Source organism: Tachypleus tridentatus, chromosome 10 (assembly GCF_004210375.1).
Source record: "Tachypleus tridentatus isolate NWPU-2018 chromosome 10, ASM421037v1, whole genome shotgun sequence".
NCBI lineage: Eukaryota > Metazoa > Arthropoda > Merostomata > Xiphosura > Limulidae > Tachypleus > Tachypleus tridentatus.
Window position 1 is genome coordinate 174,883,515 of NC_134834.1, and position 18,550 is coordinate 174,902,064.

General features: G+C 31.8%; 1 protein-coding gene across 1 annotated transcript in view; it reads left to right on the forward strand.

The window, feature by feature from the left end:
* LOC143230968 (piezo-type mechanosensitive ion channel component 2-like) overlaps positions 1 to 18,550 on the forward strand; it is a 211,535-nt gene that overhangs the window by 82,495 nt on the left and 110,490 nt on the right. The window contains 4 exon segments of the mRNA XM_076465323.1: positions 7,000 to 7,147; positions 9,887 to 10,098; positions 14,091 to 14,239; positions 15,947 to 16,096. Coding sequence (XP_076321438.1) covers positions 7,000 to 7,147; positions 9,887 to 10,098; positions 14,091 to 14,239; positions 15,947 to 16,096 — 659 coding nt within the window.

Here is an 18,550-nt window from a genome sequence, read left to right on the forward strand (position 1 = left end):
TGCCTGAAGGATGCATCTCAAAAAATTTTCCCATGATACCTCAAGTGGACAATGTTTTTGTAAACATTGTGTCTATCTTGTTATTGCTATGGTAAATACTGTTTCTGATAACTAAACCACAAGCCATTCAATTTAAGTGTTGATTTGGTCTGCTTACAGAAACAAACAGTTGTATTACTGTATAAGGTATGCAGAAACATAATACACTGGTATAGGAAGAAATGGTTGCTTTTCATTCTGTCCCAGTAAATATACATCTGAATTAGGAAAACTACTCTCAGGAAAAGCAGAAGAATGCATAAACTTTAATCCAGAATTTAAGAGCTTTAAGGAACCTAATGCAAACTCTTTATTATGATTTTAATGGATTTATTTGTGGTACAAATTTTCTCACTCTTCTCAGTCAAATAAACCTTGGACCTCCTAACATAAATTGTTGTGTTTCCCTAAAGTCATGATTTAATTGATTGCTTTCTGATAATTAACCCAACAAAATTACTAAGTTAAGCATATACATATTTAATACATGTTTTAGACATTCTTAAATAATTATATGCAAATGTTGTGTGTGTGTGTGTATATATATAAATAAATAAAATTAATTTTATAGAGAGCAACCATCTTTCTACATATGGGTATAGACAATAAAAGATGGTAAAGATGTGGGATGTTGTGGGCTAATGACATTTTCTTCTTTTCTTTTTTTCTTTTAAGCATGTGAGGTTAGTGAAGTTGAGGTTAAACTGAATAAAGAGGTACCCACAATGGGTCTTACTTCTGCTAGTAAAATTATGCCATCTTTTTGTTTGATCCAGTCTGTTTTGTAAAAAACGTTTATGGTTTACTTAAATTATTTTATATATGTGATAAAAAGCTTTCAAACACCTGGAATATTCTCATTTTATTGTAAATATTCAAAAATTATTTTAAAAACAATTTAATAATACTTATGCAACTAATATTTAACTAATTATTGTGTGACTGAATAAAATAGTAATCTCTTTGAAATGAATATTTAATTACTGTAACTAGTGTTATATTGAAAAATCTGGTATCATGTGTTACTGTCATCCAAGATCTAACATCATATAGTGCCATCATGGAAGAATAGGTTAATATTGTATTTAGACACTATTTATTTTGTGCCAAAGTCATCTACTTCTTTTCCATTCATGTAATATTGTTTACTGGAATGAGGTTGCATAACAATTCTGTATCCTTTTGGGAATAGTAACTTTGAATGATTTGACCCTATGAAACTGGATGAGAGAATAAAATCTGATATTAAATCAGGCAGAAGGAAAATGTTTTTTTGTGAATGAAGTGAATAACAGTTGGACATAATCAAGGTGAAACAAAGTGTTTAATGTATCAAAAAAAGGTAAAGTAGCCACCTATTTTGTTTCTTCAGAAGTATATCAATTGTTACTTATACGGATTACTAGAGAAGCTATGAATGATGCTGCATCAAGCTTTTACAAGAAAATCTTAGGGAAAAACAGCAACTAACCAGTGGTTTTCCCTAATGATATGGACATACTGGATTACCAGTAGTTTGGTTTGGTGATAAGTTCACAACAAGTGACCAGTTTTGTGGTCAGGAGATATTATAATCCAAGATGAACAGTAGTTTTGGCTAATCACAAGATTACCAATTGTTTTGCTTGGTTATATGTCACACTAGAGTACCAAAAGTTTAGTTTCTCCAGATTACAAATGTTACCTGGATATTTAGACAATTTATTGAAAGTGAAGAAAAATATGAAGCTTAAAGTATAATCCTGTGGTATTATAATACAGACTTGTAATATTATTGTGACTTCATTCAGTGAATATTTATTTCTTCTACTAGTCAATTAACACTCATTTCATTTAACTAGTTCATCTCTTGCAATAATAGGTGCAATCATCCCAAGAAGGGTCTTATGTGGAACCTGATAAGAAGCTTTCTGAGAATCCTATGTTGATATGTATTTATTCATTGAGTACACATGTACAAAAAAAACAAAACAAAGTGTGACATCACAATACTTCCTGTTCCTGTCATGAATAATGTTCTCTTTGAGTTATTCCTAACTACAGGTGGCAGCACTTATCTCAATATTCTTAACACTCCCACTTAATTTTAAGTTTTACACAAACTTACAATTACTGTCAATAATCTTACAGTTATTCTAAATGTTTTACAATTACTTTCAATCTGTTATTATAATCGTCACTTTATCTGGTTCATTTATCCATTGGTGTCAGTCCAACATTATCTCTGAACCTTTCAAATGCATTTCTAGCAAGTGGCTTTGTAAGAATGTCAACAGTCATACTGTTTGTGGGACAATATTCCAGTTTTACTGATCCGTTCTGCACACATTGGTGAATAAAGTGGTAATGAATATCAATGTGTTTTGTTCTTGCATGACCCAATGGATTCTGTGCCATGATGATTGTTCCTTGGTTATCTTCCATGATACGAACAGGGTAATCAACTTCAGAACCTATTTCTTGCAGTAGTCTTCACAACCATACTGTTTCCTGTGCTGCAAGATTCAAGGCTACATACTCTGCCTCTGAGGTGGACAGGACCACTGTGGATTGCTTTTTGCTAATTCAACTTACAGCTGCTCCTGCTTGAATGAAGATATTTCCTGATGTGGACTTCCTATCATCCAGGTCTCCAGCAAAATCTGCATCTGAGTAACCAGTAATGACGTCTCCTGGTACCTTTTCAAACTTAAGACTAAGATCAGCTGTTCCTTTCAAGTAACGTAGGATTCTCTTTGCTGCTGTCAAATGTGCTGTGTTGGGTTGAGCACAATATTTTGATATTGCTCCCACTGCATATGCAATATCTGGTCTTGTTCCCATTGCAGCATACAGAAGGCTGCTTACCAACAACTGGTACAAACTGCAGTCAACCTGAGTGCTAACACCATCATCTTTTTGCAGTTTCACATTTACATCTGATAGAGTTGCAACTGCTTTACACTCAGTCATTCCAAATTTCACCAGCATAGTTTGGATATACTGTCTTTGATTTAACCATACACAGCCATTCTTTTCATCCTGAACAACACTGAGTCCAAGGATGTATTGGAGCTTTCCAAGGTCTTTCATGCAGAATTTTTCCTTCAGTGCTTTCTTTATAGTGATTATTTCATCATCACTATCAGCAACCAAAATAATATCATCCACATATACTGCAACTATTGCTAGATTTTCACCATTCCATATGTAAACACATGGATCTGCTGAACTCTGAACAAATTCCAGTTCCATCATCTGTTCATGAAATGATTTGTTCCAACAGTGTGGTAACTGTTTTAATCCATACAGTTATTTTTTCAGTTTACACACAAGGTTTTCCTTCCCTGGAACAGCATAGCCTTCCGGTTGTTTCATGTATATCTCTTCATCCAGATTTCCATTCAGAAATGCAGTTATGACATCCATCTGGTGAACTTTCAAGTTGTTCTGCATGGCAAATGCAATCAAGGAACAAATTGATGCATAGCGCACCACTGGGGAGAAGGTTTCCTCTTAATCCAGACCATATTTCTGCGAGTAACCTTTGGCCACCAGCCTACTCTTGAACCTCTCTACATTTCCAGTATTTCCATCCATAACTTTGAACACCCACTTACAACCTATAAGTTTTCTTCCAGCTGGTAATTCCACCAGATCTCAGGTGTCATTTTCTTGTAAAGACTCAAATTCCAGATCTGTTGCTGACTTCCACTCCTTTGCATTGTCACTTGACATTGCTTCACTTAATGTGCTTTGCTTTAACATACTGCATAAGTTTGCAGTGTGACAAACTGATTCATTTGCTGCTGCCATATCAGCATACTCATCATATCCACAGCAGATGGGGGGTTTCATGTTTTTTCTGGTCATTCAGCTTTAGCTTTAACTTCTGTTTCTTGGTCCACTATCTGTTCACTTGATGAGATATACTCATTTTTCACAGGCTCTTGACCAAATTCTGTTTGATTAAAGATAACATCTTGCCGTATGAAAATCTTCCTGGATTTTTCATCATACAGTCAATATCCCTTGGTGCAGTAATCATATCCAATGAAATGTACCTTCATAGACTTTATGTCTAATTTCTGTCTTGATGCATCTGGGACATGTGCATATGCAAGACATCCGAACACTTTCATGTGTTCTACATCTGGTTTCTTCCCATACCATCTCTCATATGGCATAGTACCATTTTTTATTGCTGATGTGGATACTCTGTTACCCACATAACCTGCAGTAGCTACAGCTTCTGCCCAGTACATTCTTGGTAATTTAGCATGTGACAGCATTCTTCTTGCTGATTCCACAAGAGTTCTGTTCCTTCTCTCAGCAAAACCATTTTATTTTGGACAATATGCTACTGACTGATGAATGCCTCTTGACTTCAAATATTGCTGGAACTCATTTGACGTATCTTCTCCGCCATTGTCTTTGCGCAGGGTTTTTATGTGCTCTCTAGATTCATTTGAGTACAATTTCTCAAATTCCTTGAATTTCTCAAAGACTTCTGACTTCTGTTTCAAGAAATACACTGTGCAGCATCTTGAGTAATCATCAATAAATGTAACAAAGTACTTGCTACCTCCAATAGATGGAGTTTGCATAGGACCACAGACATCACTGTGTACCAGTTGCAGTCTTCCCTTTGATCTGATTTCTCCCACTGACTTAAATGGCTTCCTGTGCATTTTACCTTCAGTGCATCCCTCACAGAAACTGGCTTCATCAGACTTCTGAAATTTGATTCCACTTACATGACAAGCTTCTGTAACTGTAAAACACTGACATGCCCTAGTTGTTGATGCCATATATCCAAGCCGTTCATGCTACTGTTTGAGGCTACTGAGGCATTTTAAACAAAGTGTAGAATTTTATTGGATAGCCATCATGATTTCATTAAGGGAAAATCTAGCCTTACAAATCTTTTGATATTCCTTGAAAAGGTTACTGCTCATGTAGATGAAGGTAAGGGTAAAGATTAGGTGTATCTAGATTTTCAGAAAGCATTTAACAAGGTGCTCACATAATAGGTATGTGAAAAACTTATGTCTTTAGCTGTGGGAGATAAGTTGGTTAATCAGATGGAAGAAAGCAGCATGTTGTTATAAATGGAGTTCAATCAAACTGGATTAATGTTAAAAGTACCTCAGGGCTCTGTCTTAGAACTTTTGCTGTTTTTATTTTGCGTTAATAACATAGATGAAAGAATAGTCAATAAATTACTTAAATTTGCTGATGATATTAAGGTCTTGCATGTTGATGGCTTTAAAAAGAATGTTGCTGTTTTATAGAAGGATTTAAATCATTTAGATAGTTGGGCAAATAAATAGCAAATAGGTTTTAATGATGATATATTCAAGATAATGTATGTGATTTATCACAATTTTGAATTATAACTATAATTTGGATGGGAATAACATTAACAACATCATGAAAAAAAGCCATCCAAGCAATGCACTCTTGTTAGTGGTAGGTCAAATAGGATTTTAGCTGTTTATTGAAATGTTGAATACTAGTCTAAAGGAGGCCATAATTTCATTGTATAGATCACTTGTAAGGCCAAATTTAGAGTATTGTGTTCAGTCTTGGACTCTTTACCTTAGGAATAATATTGATTTGTTGAAAAAGCTTCAAACAAGTTTTTCTGGGATGATATCTGGGATGGAGTGGTTAAGATCTCTGAAATTATTTTCTCTTTAAAAAAAATATGGTTAGAGAGAATTTGACTAAGGTGTTTAAGATTGTTAATGGAATTGACAGTGTTGATGCATCATCTTTTTTGAATGGTAAGACTATAAGGCACAAGTATAAATTTTTGAATAGTAGGAATCAGATTTATTTTTCTAACTGGGTAGCTGGTCTTTGAAGAATGTTGTGGAGGCAGTATATATGAGTTTAAGGGAACACCTGATACATGTTTGAATGATAAATGCTGATTTTGAGAGGGTTTTTTTACAAATCAGTTTAGTTTGATGCAGTAGTTCCCAGCCTGTGGTCTCATTAAGCAAGCAAGTTTTCAATTGCACACTCAGTTACATATGTATTTTACATGATAACAAAAAAATGGGAAAACAAGTTAATTGTCAGTTTAAAAGCAATTTGTTGGGTAGATGGAATCTTTTAAAAACATGGGGTCTGAGGGGGATAAAATAATAATAAAAGGGGTCCTTGGAGGTGTAAAGATTGGGAAACTTTAGTTTAGTGATTGGGACAGCTTAGATGAGTGACAGCTTAGATGGACCAATAGGACTCTTTTTGCTCTTAAATATTGTGTTATAGTGGTTCATGTTCAGGCCTGGTTCAAACAAATTAATATATAAAGACTCCAAGATTTCAAATCAAACATTCTTTATGTGTAAAACTGCTTCAGCCATGCCTGACATTAAACAGTTGCAACATCCTTATTATTGTAGCTACAGCACACAATTATGGGCTGAAATGCATGAATTACAATTGTATTGATACTCAATGTAAAGGATTTTTGAACATAACTTCTGAAGTGTATGCTAGCAATTGTTTTCTAGTGCCTTTTGTGTTTCACATGTAATCCTGCAACACTAACTAGCAATTTATTAGTTAGTGCTACAGTATTAATTTCAAGGCCTTTTCAGGTCAGAGACATACATATATTCTGTTAGCTTTAAAAGTATTTATTTAGAAAGAAAGTTGAGAATTCTGAATAAATAAATTAAAACAGCGAGTTATTGCCATTGAATGAATATACATAAAGTTCTCTTTGAAAATTGTGAAGTTAAGTGATAAATTAAAAGCCAGAAATGTAATTTTTTGTAAACTATTAATTTTAGTTATGGGAAGCTTGTGATTTAATGTGAATGGTTTGTAAACAAGTAGTTTAAACACTAATTTTGGATACAATGCTGAGAATATAATATATTTGGAAGAATATAATACATTTTTCAGACAACTTAAGGTATTTTGTATAAGTGATGCTGTTTGTACCTTTCTTTTCCTGGGTAGATTTTATACACCATTGTATTCTGGATTGCCCTACATCAATATGTAGTGGAGAAACGATTGGAATCCAACAGGGATATTTCAGAAAAGCTAGTGATGGAAACATATAATATATCATACAGTGATACCCACCCAGAAGATTCCAAACCTGGTATCTGTTTCATATAATATATTATACTGGAGTACTCAGTGACCATTTTCTAAACCTGGTTATTGTTTAATATAATATATTTTTATATAACTAGAATTTTCTAACTTGGTAATTATTTAATATTACATATTGTTCCTTATCACTTAACCAGAATATTATAAACCTGATGTCTGTTTAATGTAATATAATATAAAGTATTATACAATCAGAAGGTTCCAAACCTCTATTTTTTTTTTTTTTGGTGTTTAATTTGTGATTAAGGAAGAAATCACAGATTTATATGCAAAAACGGCTTGTTTGGGTTGAGAAAATATTTTACATAGAAGAGCAAACAACGTTTGACTTTCTTCGGTCATCGTGAGGTCATTCGATGACCGAAGAAGGTCGAAACGTTGTTTGCTCTTCTATGTAAAATATTTTCTCAACCAAAATGAGCTGTTTTTGCATATAAATTTCTCAACAAGTGGGTTTCTCGACATCACTGAAATCACAGATTGCTATACATACAAACAGAACTCAAACACTAGGAATAAGTAAAGTTAATTGAGACTTAAGTAACATATGTATATTGAACTAAGGAATCTTATACAGATATATTAAAGGGATTTAAAGATATCACAAAATGACAACAAATAGTAATAACCACAAAAAAAAAAACAATTAATTGAGTGCTATTATATGCATTTTGATTATCAACATTACAAACAACTAGATGCTAGATTGGGGGCACTGTAATCACAATCTCCACATTTGAAAATGTACAAGTCACTTGCTTTTAAAATGCATCATAATGAGTGCCACAAACATATAGATATGTAAATGGATAGTGTACCTAAAACACTAAAGATGAAATACAAATTCAAGTGAGTCCTGTGCAGCTTAAAAATTCACAAACTCGCCAACCAAGCTTCTCAATATGATTTTGGATTTGCCATTGATGATCAGTATACTGCTCCTTTGTATTGAATTAAATGAATACCAACAGAATTTGGTAATTAAAATCCAGTGCAGCTTAGTCCAGTATATGCTGAAAGTCTGCATCAGATGATAATAAATTTAACTGGCTTTTCTACATATTTGGTTCTTATCCTGAGTGAAAATAACATTATTGTTGGAGTTCCTTGATGAACTGTAAAGATGAGTCTATGTCTTGTAAGTGCCAAACTTTCTGTAACCCAAATAGTATGGTGAAAAACAAAACACCCCGAGCACCTCTGTGAGCTTTTTATAAGTCCTTCACAGCTTTTCCAGTGCCTTAGTTACATTGTCGTCTGTTGTGTGATACCACTATATCTTTGTTAACTACATATATGAAAAATTACACAAGTTTTTCAGATAAAATACTGTAAATCACAATCTAGTGTAACATGTTTAATAATAGTGTACAGTTTTACTCAACCAAAAGTTTCCAAACCTGATGAGTACTACTTAATATCAGGCCTGTATAATGAATGTTTGAAAAGGTAACACTGTGAAGCACAGTCAGCATGCAAAACATGTTAATGCTATGGAGTTTGGGGGCATGTCTCCCAAGAAAATGTTAGGAAAAATAGATGATATAAAATTATACATGGAAGCAATTTTGTATGAAATATAGTTTTGAACAGTTGGCTCACTGTTTACATAAAATTCACAAACATCCAATAAAAATCAAAACACATTTGTATGTATGTTTGCCTTGTTTTAATATATCATTTTGAAACTATTAGACCATGTTGTTGTTTGTTTATTGTTGAAATTTATCTCCAACACGTCACAGACACCTACTGTCAAAAATCCAGTCTACAAAACTTGACAGTAACTATACAGTTTTGGGCTTCCAATTACAAACTGTCACAAAAAGGTAGTGCATGCAACTATTTCAAGTTAATTCTAAAGCTTCATCAGAAGGATGTAGACTATGTAGAAAATCTTTAATACCATAAGCAGCTGTGCTATAACTAGATACGATAATTATTTTACATCACAAAAATAAAGATTCAGCTGAACCCCATTGAACCCTCTTACAAATGTGAAAGAATGCATTGTAGGTTATGGAGTTTCCCTGCCTAGTGTAGTAAGTATTTGGTACTTTTATTTATTAAAAGTGTTTATTGAAATTCATGGCATGTTATGCATGTAAGAACACTAATTGTGTTCTACTAATTTTTGTTAAATTTAATCTTTAATTTTATTTTTTATTTGTAGTAATCTTACAGAAAGGAAATTATCACAGAGATGAGTCACTGAGCTCAAGAATATATATTTGTTTGTTTTGCATTTCAAGTCCATATTTTAAAATACATTTGTTCTTAAAATAAGGTTTCATTGTATGTAATTTTATGAGTGCTATTTTTCCTTTTTTTTTATAGAATTACAGTTAATAAAAAGTATCTAGTTGTCTTAAGAAGCTTGATACATACCATGGGCCATGTTCAAAATGCTCAATGCAAAGTGGAAGATAACTGAAATCAGTTCTAATTCCTATAATTAACCACTTTTACAGAGAGTGCTGACTCAAAATGTACATAGCTAATACAATTGAAACTTTAACTGGTCCCAACATTTTTTACCAACCTCTACCTGAACTTACTGTTAAGATATGAAGTTGAATGAATTTTTTATTCTCAAACATTCATGATTTATGGCCATACATATTATCCACATGTTCTGTTTATAGCCACAAAAATAAAATATAAATTTTGCATTTTTAAACTTCTTGAATGTAGTAATTGAAACTTGTGATTGTTATTTTGTTAGCAGCTTACCACCGTCGACTAAGTGCAGCTAGTTTTAAGGGAGAAAGTCCATTCTTATGCTGCCTGGGAGTCACTGTTAAAAAGCTTTTAGTGAAGTATTGGATTTTTATCGTCACCTGTATGTTGATGGTAATATCTCTTGGTGGAGAAAAAGTGGTCATCTACAGAATTGTCTACCTATTTCTTTGTCTTTTCTTCATTCTTGTATTTCAGGTAAGATATAGAAACTGAGATATAAATAAATTTTTTGTTTAGGAATTTTTTACAGCTCTTTGTTCTTAAACAAGATATTAATTTTCAAGTTTAGTTTGCTTATATTACAAGTATTTCATATAGATATATTTTATACAGTTACTTTCACTGTGTTAACAGGGTCCCACAAACCATGCATTTTATGGGCCAATTCTATAGCTTAGTATATAACTTATTATAAGCTTATTGTGATGGATAATCTCGCTATTTATTAGTAAAAGAGTTGGTGGTGGATGGTGATGATTAGTTGCTTTCTCTCTTGTGTTACACTACTGAATTAGGGACAGCAAACACAGATAACCCTTTGTGTGAAATTCAAAACAAACAAACAATCGATCATTTCCATATTTGAAGTTAACAAATATTATGAAAATTGAAAGAAAACTAAAGGTATCAACATATCTTAATTCATTTTGTTTTTAACTTATATTTCTTGACAAAAGAAACAAAAATTAAACCATTTCACATTTTTCAGGGACTTATATAAATTTTATTTTATATATTAGCTTTAGTTTTTCTCTAAAGCAGGACCAGCATGGCCAGGTGGGTTAAGGTGTTCGACTCATAATCTGAGGGTTGTGGGTTCGAATCCATGTTGCACCAAATATGCTTGCCCTTTCAGCTGTGAGGACGCTATAATGTGACTATTTGTTGGTAAAAGAGTAGTCCAAGACTTGGTGGTGGATGGTGATGACTAGCTGCCCTCCCTCTAGTCTTACACTGCCAAATTAGGGATGACTAGTACAGATAGCCATTGTGTAGCTTTGCGTGAAATTCAAAAACAAAACAAAATAAACTTCTCTGAAGCATAGTGAACTCTTAGATAGACCAGTATTACCCAAAGATATTTAATCCAAATTGTGGTGAACATGACATAAAAGTCACTCAAATCATACAAAAATTGTCTAAAGTTAATTTTCTTAAATGAAGAGAACTAAATGTTGATGATCTGAAAAAATACTGCAACAGAAACATAAAAAAAGGCAACGGGACTGTGAGTATCAATAGGAAAAACAGGTAAAGTGGTCAGAGGGACGAATGTGAGAGAAATAATAACTGGTTACATGATTACTAAGGCAGTAGCATAGTATTCTGTAAGATATCTCAAGAAGAGAATGTGAATCTGAAACTGTTAATGGACTGTTAGCATGAACTGCCTGTAATTGTTATGTGTACATGTGTTTTGTGCCAAACTGAAAAATATGATGCCACAACAATTAATACACCCTTCACTAATGGACCATTAATTGTTTTCAGAATACCACCTCGTAACTGGCCAATCAAAACTGGGTATCTAGCCTTATTCATTGGACAAGAATTAAACATAACTTGAAATAGCCCATAGCACAAAATTTATGGAAATTCCATCATTTTGTGCTTAATTTTTTAATGAAAACATGCTTTTTAAAACATAAATAAAAAATAAAAGCCTGAAAATGCTTGAAAAGAATCAGAATTTTTCTCAGAAATACAAATACTCTTACTAGAGATAATAGATGTTTGTATTATCCAGCAGTGTTTTTTCCATCTTGCAATTTATGTTTCTAATAAATGTTTTTGCAATGGAAATGTTAGATTTTTAGACACAAAGTTGTTGGCAAACATTCTAATTCAATTATTGCAAAGCCATATTAGGCCCTAGATTAGACTTTCAGTTTCATGCATAGAACTCCCATTGTGCATGAAGCACTTCTAACATATTCTAACACAGTAACATTTCTTTCTATAAGTGTATTTCCTCTTTTATTTATGGTTACCATTTAGGATGTTTCCCAGGATGCCAGTGCAGAGCATTCTAACGTTTTGGGGGTGTTAATTTTACAAGCCATGAAGTTGCAAACTGCCTAACATTTAATCAAATAAAGCACGTCACAGCTGTGGACCCCATTATTGCAGTATTTTGACGAATCATTGAGTGGCTTTGTTCATGGCTTCACCACTCACTAGCATGGGCTCTTTGGGATAGTGCCATCAAGCCTGAAACAAACCATCTTGAACACATATTGTTTGACCTGTATACACAATGCATACATACATGTCAAGTATCACACACATATTCGTGTACATACTGTTTGTTACACATGATAAAGTATGTCTGCTGCAGACATTGCACACCAGTGCAGCTAGCACACACGTCTTTAAGCTAAACATTCGTTGCATGGGCATTAATAGGGATAATGATATTGTAATTTGTACATGATTGACAACTGTTTATAAATTTGGGAAAGTCCATTTGTGGTTTGCCATAAGTTCTGTTTGATTAAAAAACATTTAGATCTATTAATATGGAATCAAACTTTTAATGACTTTTTGATTCTTAAAGGGTCATGCATGTTGGAGGTCCATTAGCTCCCAGACTCATGCTAATTTCAAGCCTAGGTTAATAAATTTAATGTCTCACCAAAGCCAGCTGAGTACTTTAAAAATACTCATATTCTAAGTGTAGTATTTTAAATTAGTGAATTAGAAAACTATTCAGAGAATACAATGAAAATTAGACTGTAGTCTTAAATTGTGCTAACCCAAGACTAATGTTTGTAAAGTGGTTAAATTTTATATATGAAATTAAAAACATTACTTTTTGATCATTTTTGTTTGAATTAGTAGAATAACTAATTTTGAACTAAATACAAACAAAAGTGGGACATAATTTTAGCGTATTTTTCATATACTTGATTTTTTTTCTTCTTCTCATTGCCACGTAGCATTTCGAACAATTCCAAGAATTTCCGCATTAGAGTTCAAACTACAGCTATACTTTTAAACATACCATTTAATGTGCTCATTTGCTCATAGAGTTCTGAAATGTTTATGACAAAGTGAAATGTTGTTTGATTCAAACCACTAGGTAGTATACCATGGAACCAGTACAAACCTGTGTACAGCAGGAACAAGAAGATTTATAAAGAGCATACAAACAATGTTTGATTGTTAGTTTTTAAGCTTCACAATGGGTTATTTGTGTTGTTTCCACCACAGTATGTAACCCTGATTTCTTGTGTCAAAATCGCTGATTTATCACTGGTCCTATAAGGAAGAGAGGACTCGTATGACCAACACAGTATCGAAATCAAATATTTCACCTTAAGAAATCAATGCATAATTGAAGTTGACAGATGACTGTCAATGTAATCTATGTATATGTAGATTTTTTTAAAATGTTTAGTTTATTTTTCCTTTTGTTATAGTTAAAAAGAATCCATAAATGGTAATACTTCTTACAGGTAATTTATGTACCTTAAACATTAGTGCATAAGTGATATTAGTTGATCATAAGCTTTCCTTCATGTTCTTTCAAGTAGTTTTAAATAAAACCATTCTTCAGATACTTTTTGATATATTTGTATATTACATCACACACACACATATGATAATAATAATAGTTAGTTTTCGTCTGCCCTGAAAATGGATGCACATTTTACAGATTAATTATGCATACTACATTTCAATCGATGTAAAAAACAATGTGCATATGAATGTACTTTAATAGACATTTTGTATTTTTTGTACAAGAACATATTAAAAGGTTATCAAACTTTTTGAAAAAAGTCTAATATTAGTTTATACACTAACATTTTAAATTTGTTTATTGATATTATCAAGTACAGTAGTGTTTAGATTTAACTAAACTAAAATGAAAAAAATTACTGATGTTAGTGTTAATTTATCTCTTTCAAATATAGGCTGTACTTTTAAAAAACTTAACTAATGTTAGGCCTAAGACAAGTGGACTAATAACTTTAAGTGTTTGCAGTTAAATTATTTTGTATTATTCTAGAAATCTTTTATTTAAAGAAGTAATGTCCTACTGAAGATACTAATTTGATTGTAAATGTTTCGTGGGTTTCTGCTACTTTTGTGGGCTATAATCTAGATATTGTATTATAACTTGTTTTATGAAATTAATTCTTTGTGTTTTTTATTGTTGCACAAGTATTTATTTTTATATACAGTTCTCATATAATCTGTGGAGGAAGGTCATGTATGGTTTCTGGATAACAGTCATTGTCTACTCCATGCTAGTCCTGATCTCTATCTATACGTATCAGTTTGAAAACTTTGAGAACTACTGGATGAATTTCCTGGGAATTCCTTTGCATTAGTAAGTGTTTAAAGGAATTTTAACTTAGTTTTGACATTCTTAAAATGGGTTTTGGAAGTAAGAAATTAATCTTAGTGTGATTAAATAATGAATTAATTATAAAAATATTTTCCCTTAATAATATATATAAATGATATTTTGATATAATGTGTGTGACACTGTGCTTTCTGAAGACTTAAAATACATGAGGGAAACTAAGGTGTATTTGAACATCCCCCAACTAGCAGTTGTTCTTTGCTTAAGAAATTTGTTGTGATATCATCAGCATTAAGTGAGGATTTCCCTGAGGCATTCAAGTTGATAACATCACCATTAAGAAATGAAAGTAAAATCAAAATAATATTTCAGTGTTGAGATTAAAATTTTATGTTCTACCTCATACTGTATCATGTGAGTGCTTTATTAAAGCTTATTTCTACTTCAAGTGATATGCAGGCATATCACGGTGTCTTATATTCTATAGTTGTACAGAGATTTGTTGTTGTTTTTTTTCCAAGTTATGATTATCTAATTGGTGAGAAGCTTAACAGGCCTAGCTTTTACTACACTTAACCATTATTCACCAGAGGATGTGGAACCTCTACTCAAAGGCTGAAGCTAGAAAAGCCCAACTGGCAGTAAAAAGAAATGTTTAACATTGACTGATAATCCTGTCAAGAAAACAAACTGAAAAAGTTATAAAGAAGAGGGAAAATAATAAATAAAAATGAACTAATGAGATGAAATGGATATCTATAAATAATTCAAAGGTAGAGAAGTCCAAGAAAATTATAGGTTTATCAGACTGTAGAACAGGTGATGAGGAAGATGTTGTTGTGAATCATTGGAGATGATTCAGATGACTATAATTAATATTAAGACCTAGCATCTAGCCAAAATTATGGAACAAATATCTAAAAAAAGGTGACTATGTTTTGATGAAGTATGTTTCCAAAAAGGCAGTTTGTTACACTATCGATTTGATATTGCAAGAATAACATGAAGAAAATACTATGAAAATAAAATTTATTCTTCTTCATCAAGCATCTTTAATAAGAAGTACTCAATTTTACCAGAAACAGAAGATTTTGATGACATTTGCTTTGAGAACATTATTTTTAAACTTTCAAAGACAACTTGTGCAAGGGGCAGAAAACAATAAACCAGTTTGATCTTTATATGGACTTAAGTAAATACAGCTTGTTTGTCTATATCATTATGCTGTGTTTTGACCAATGCAGCCTTGTCTTTTCCCAAAACACATTTCTGGTCATGCTTCAAAGATAATCTTTTATCTTCTATCAGTTAGCATTTTCTTGTTCACATAGATAAACATTTCTAGGATGTGTCTTATTTTATCCCTAAAGCTGTCCCAACGAATCCTGTGCCTAGAGTGCAATGTGAAAATCTAACTTTAGAAAAGTGTAATTCAATAAAAGTGCCCAAACAATCATATACATTTTGAATATATTGTACATGAAGGTTTAGAAACAGTGTTATAATGCACTCTAGTTTTTGCTACTGGTTTTTGTAATTATAAAGTACCTACAAACACACATGTATAATAAAAACATAACTTTTGTGTTATAAGACACATAACATAAGAGTGAAAATACACATTGTCTTCCAGTCAGTGTAGTATGACACAGAATATAATACAAATGGTAATAATGATAAGATTTAAATTCATCTTTTAATATTTTGATTCTGCTGCTATCCTGGTTTCAGTCAAAAGGAGATTGGTCTTGAGAAGTACATGGAAAATCCTGCTACTTTGTTCCTTACATTGCTGATTCCCACTTTCTTCTTGGTTATTACGATCCTTCAGGTGCATTACTTTCACAAGGACTTTCTACACATTAGTGGCTTTAATTATAGGTAAGTCACATTTGTAGGAAACATAAGGTGTATAATACAAAAAGAACATTTAGAAGTAAACTAATGTTTTGATAGTGGCAGCTCTTCCTCTGCAGAACACTTTTTGTTTTTGTTATGATGTTGCAGTTCTACTTAGAAAGTTACAAGGCTTCTAAAATAGGCATTTTGTAATTTGTTTTGTGATACCACATTTAATAATAATTTAGTAGCAATTGAAAATTGATTGAGCCACATTTTTATGTCTGCTGCTGTTAGTTACATAATTTATTCATCTTCATATATGTACATTCAACACATAATGTATAGCCATTCAGTTTACTTGAATGTTAGAGACAAAAACTTCTTGTCCATGTAAATGAATATATAGTTAATTCCACCTTTTTTATCCTGCCTAAAGAGTGATATGTAACGCCAGGAGTAAAAGGCCTAAAGAGTGATGTGTAACTCCAGGAGTAAAAGGCCTAAAGAGTGATGTGTAACTCCAGGAGTAAAAGTGAATGTTGGAGAATCTTCAAGAATTATCCCAAGATGTCTGGGAAAGCAAATTATCCTGCTGAGTACATGTATTTGCCACATGATTTTGTCATGTGGTCTATATAACATAAATTTAACCACTAGAAAATGTAGATTCCTCTGGGATGCATTATATATGTAGCCAGAGTAGATAAATTTGTGTGGGGATGTAAGGAAAAACGTTTTGTATATGTTGTAGATTCTGTGGTATAATGTACACATACAAACATGCACAGTGTTCTTGGTCCTACAGAACAGTGCAGGAAAAAGAATATCAGAAGGCTCAGAATGGCTCCTGTCTTCTGTAAATATAATTTATTTGGTAAATTGTAGTTGTATTTTTTTCATTATGGTAGAAATGACAAGGAAATAATCATAGAAAATGGAAAATTATGGAAAATAGCTGTCATACTTTTAAGTGTTCTGATGTTTTATTAGTTTGCAATATATCATTTGTGTTAATAGTTTGTATGGTTTCATTATATCCTTTATGAATTGGACATAAACAGTATGTTATTGAAACAAATGGCTTACTGAAATAATAACGTATTCAGTATTTGAATGTAGAAGTCAACAGAAAAAAGTTTACAGAGCAGAAACTGCTCAAGGTGGGAATCAAAAAAATTCTCACAAGTCAGTTAACTCCATATTGACAGCTTACTGTGGATTTACTTGAGGTGTCTGCAGTTATAATTATTCTGTAATATTTTAGAAATCATATATTTAAAGATTTTGTGCACTATGTAAATTAAATTTGATAGGATAATAAAAGTTACACATTTGCCAAGTGGTTTGCAATTTGTGTGGCAGGAATATTAGTTTAACATAGTTCAAAGAGTAATAAACAATAAAATCTAAGAATAAACAGTTGTATATTATTATGAGTTTTAATTATAGCATACGGATCACTTTACACTTGGAGCAGTTGACACTTTGACTTCATATATTCACAGTACTTAACTATCATGATTTAAAACTGTAATTTACAACATGCATGATAATAGTAATTTCTGGGGTTAATGGTTTTTGAAAACTAGGGTTGTGACTATAGAGTTAATAACTTAAGGTGTATATTACAGAAAGAACTGTTAAAAAGAATCTTATGGTGTTTATCATAAAGAACATATGGAGTTCTCAGAAGTAGCTCAAAGTAAATACTGTAAGTAGAGGTATCAAAAGGAGCTTAAGGTGTGTACTGCTCAATGATTTTTTAGTTTAACCCCCTTACTATGGGCATTCTTTTCTGTGCACATCACAAGGTTTTACTGAGTTGCATTCAAGATTTAATTAAAGTATTAAATTTAATTATTATGGGAAACGAATAAGCTTGTCATCAAAACTTAACTAATAATTCAAATTTTAATGTTGAAAACATTTTAAGTTTTTAATTTTCACTTGCTTTGTAGGTATCTCTTGTTCTCTAATTTACATATCACCCCTCCAAGAAGTATGGAAGTATGACAAAAATTATTCATTATCATGTTTTCATCACTCAGACAAAATATAATTTTTATAGTCTTCAGTTTTATTTGGTTATAGAGTCGTAAACTAAAAATTCAGAACCTCTTGCCATACTCACTTGTTACATCCTCTCTTTCAGAAATTAATAATAGTTTTCTTTGATGTGTAATACTATATTATTTAGAACAAATAGAAAGCCAGAATATTAGTTTAACATAGTTCAAAGAGTAATAAATAATAAAATCTAAGAATAAACAGTTTTATATTATTATGAGTTTAAAGCTATTTAGGATTAAAAAAATGTAGTTTGATATTATCATATTATAATTTGAAGTCATTGTTAAAAGAAAAAGAAGTTTTTTATATTTATTTCATATTTTGTATAAGGGTTACCAGGTATGGTTGAGAAAATCATAGATGAAATGTGAAATTTTACTGAAAAAGTATTTGAAATTTATTTTGGAGATTTTAGAGACAATG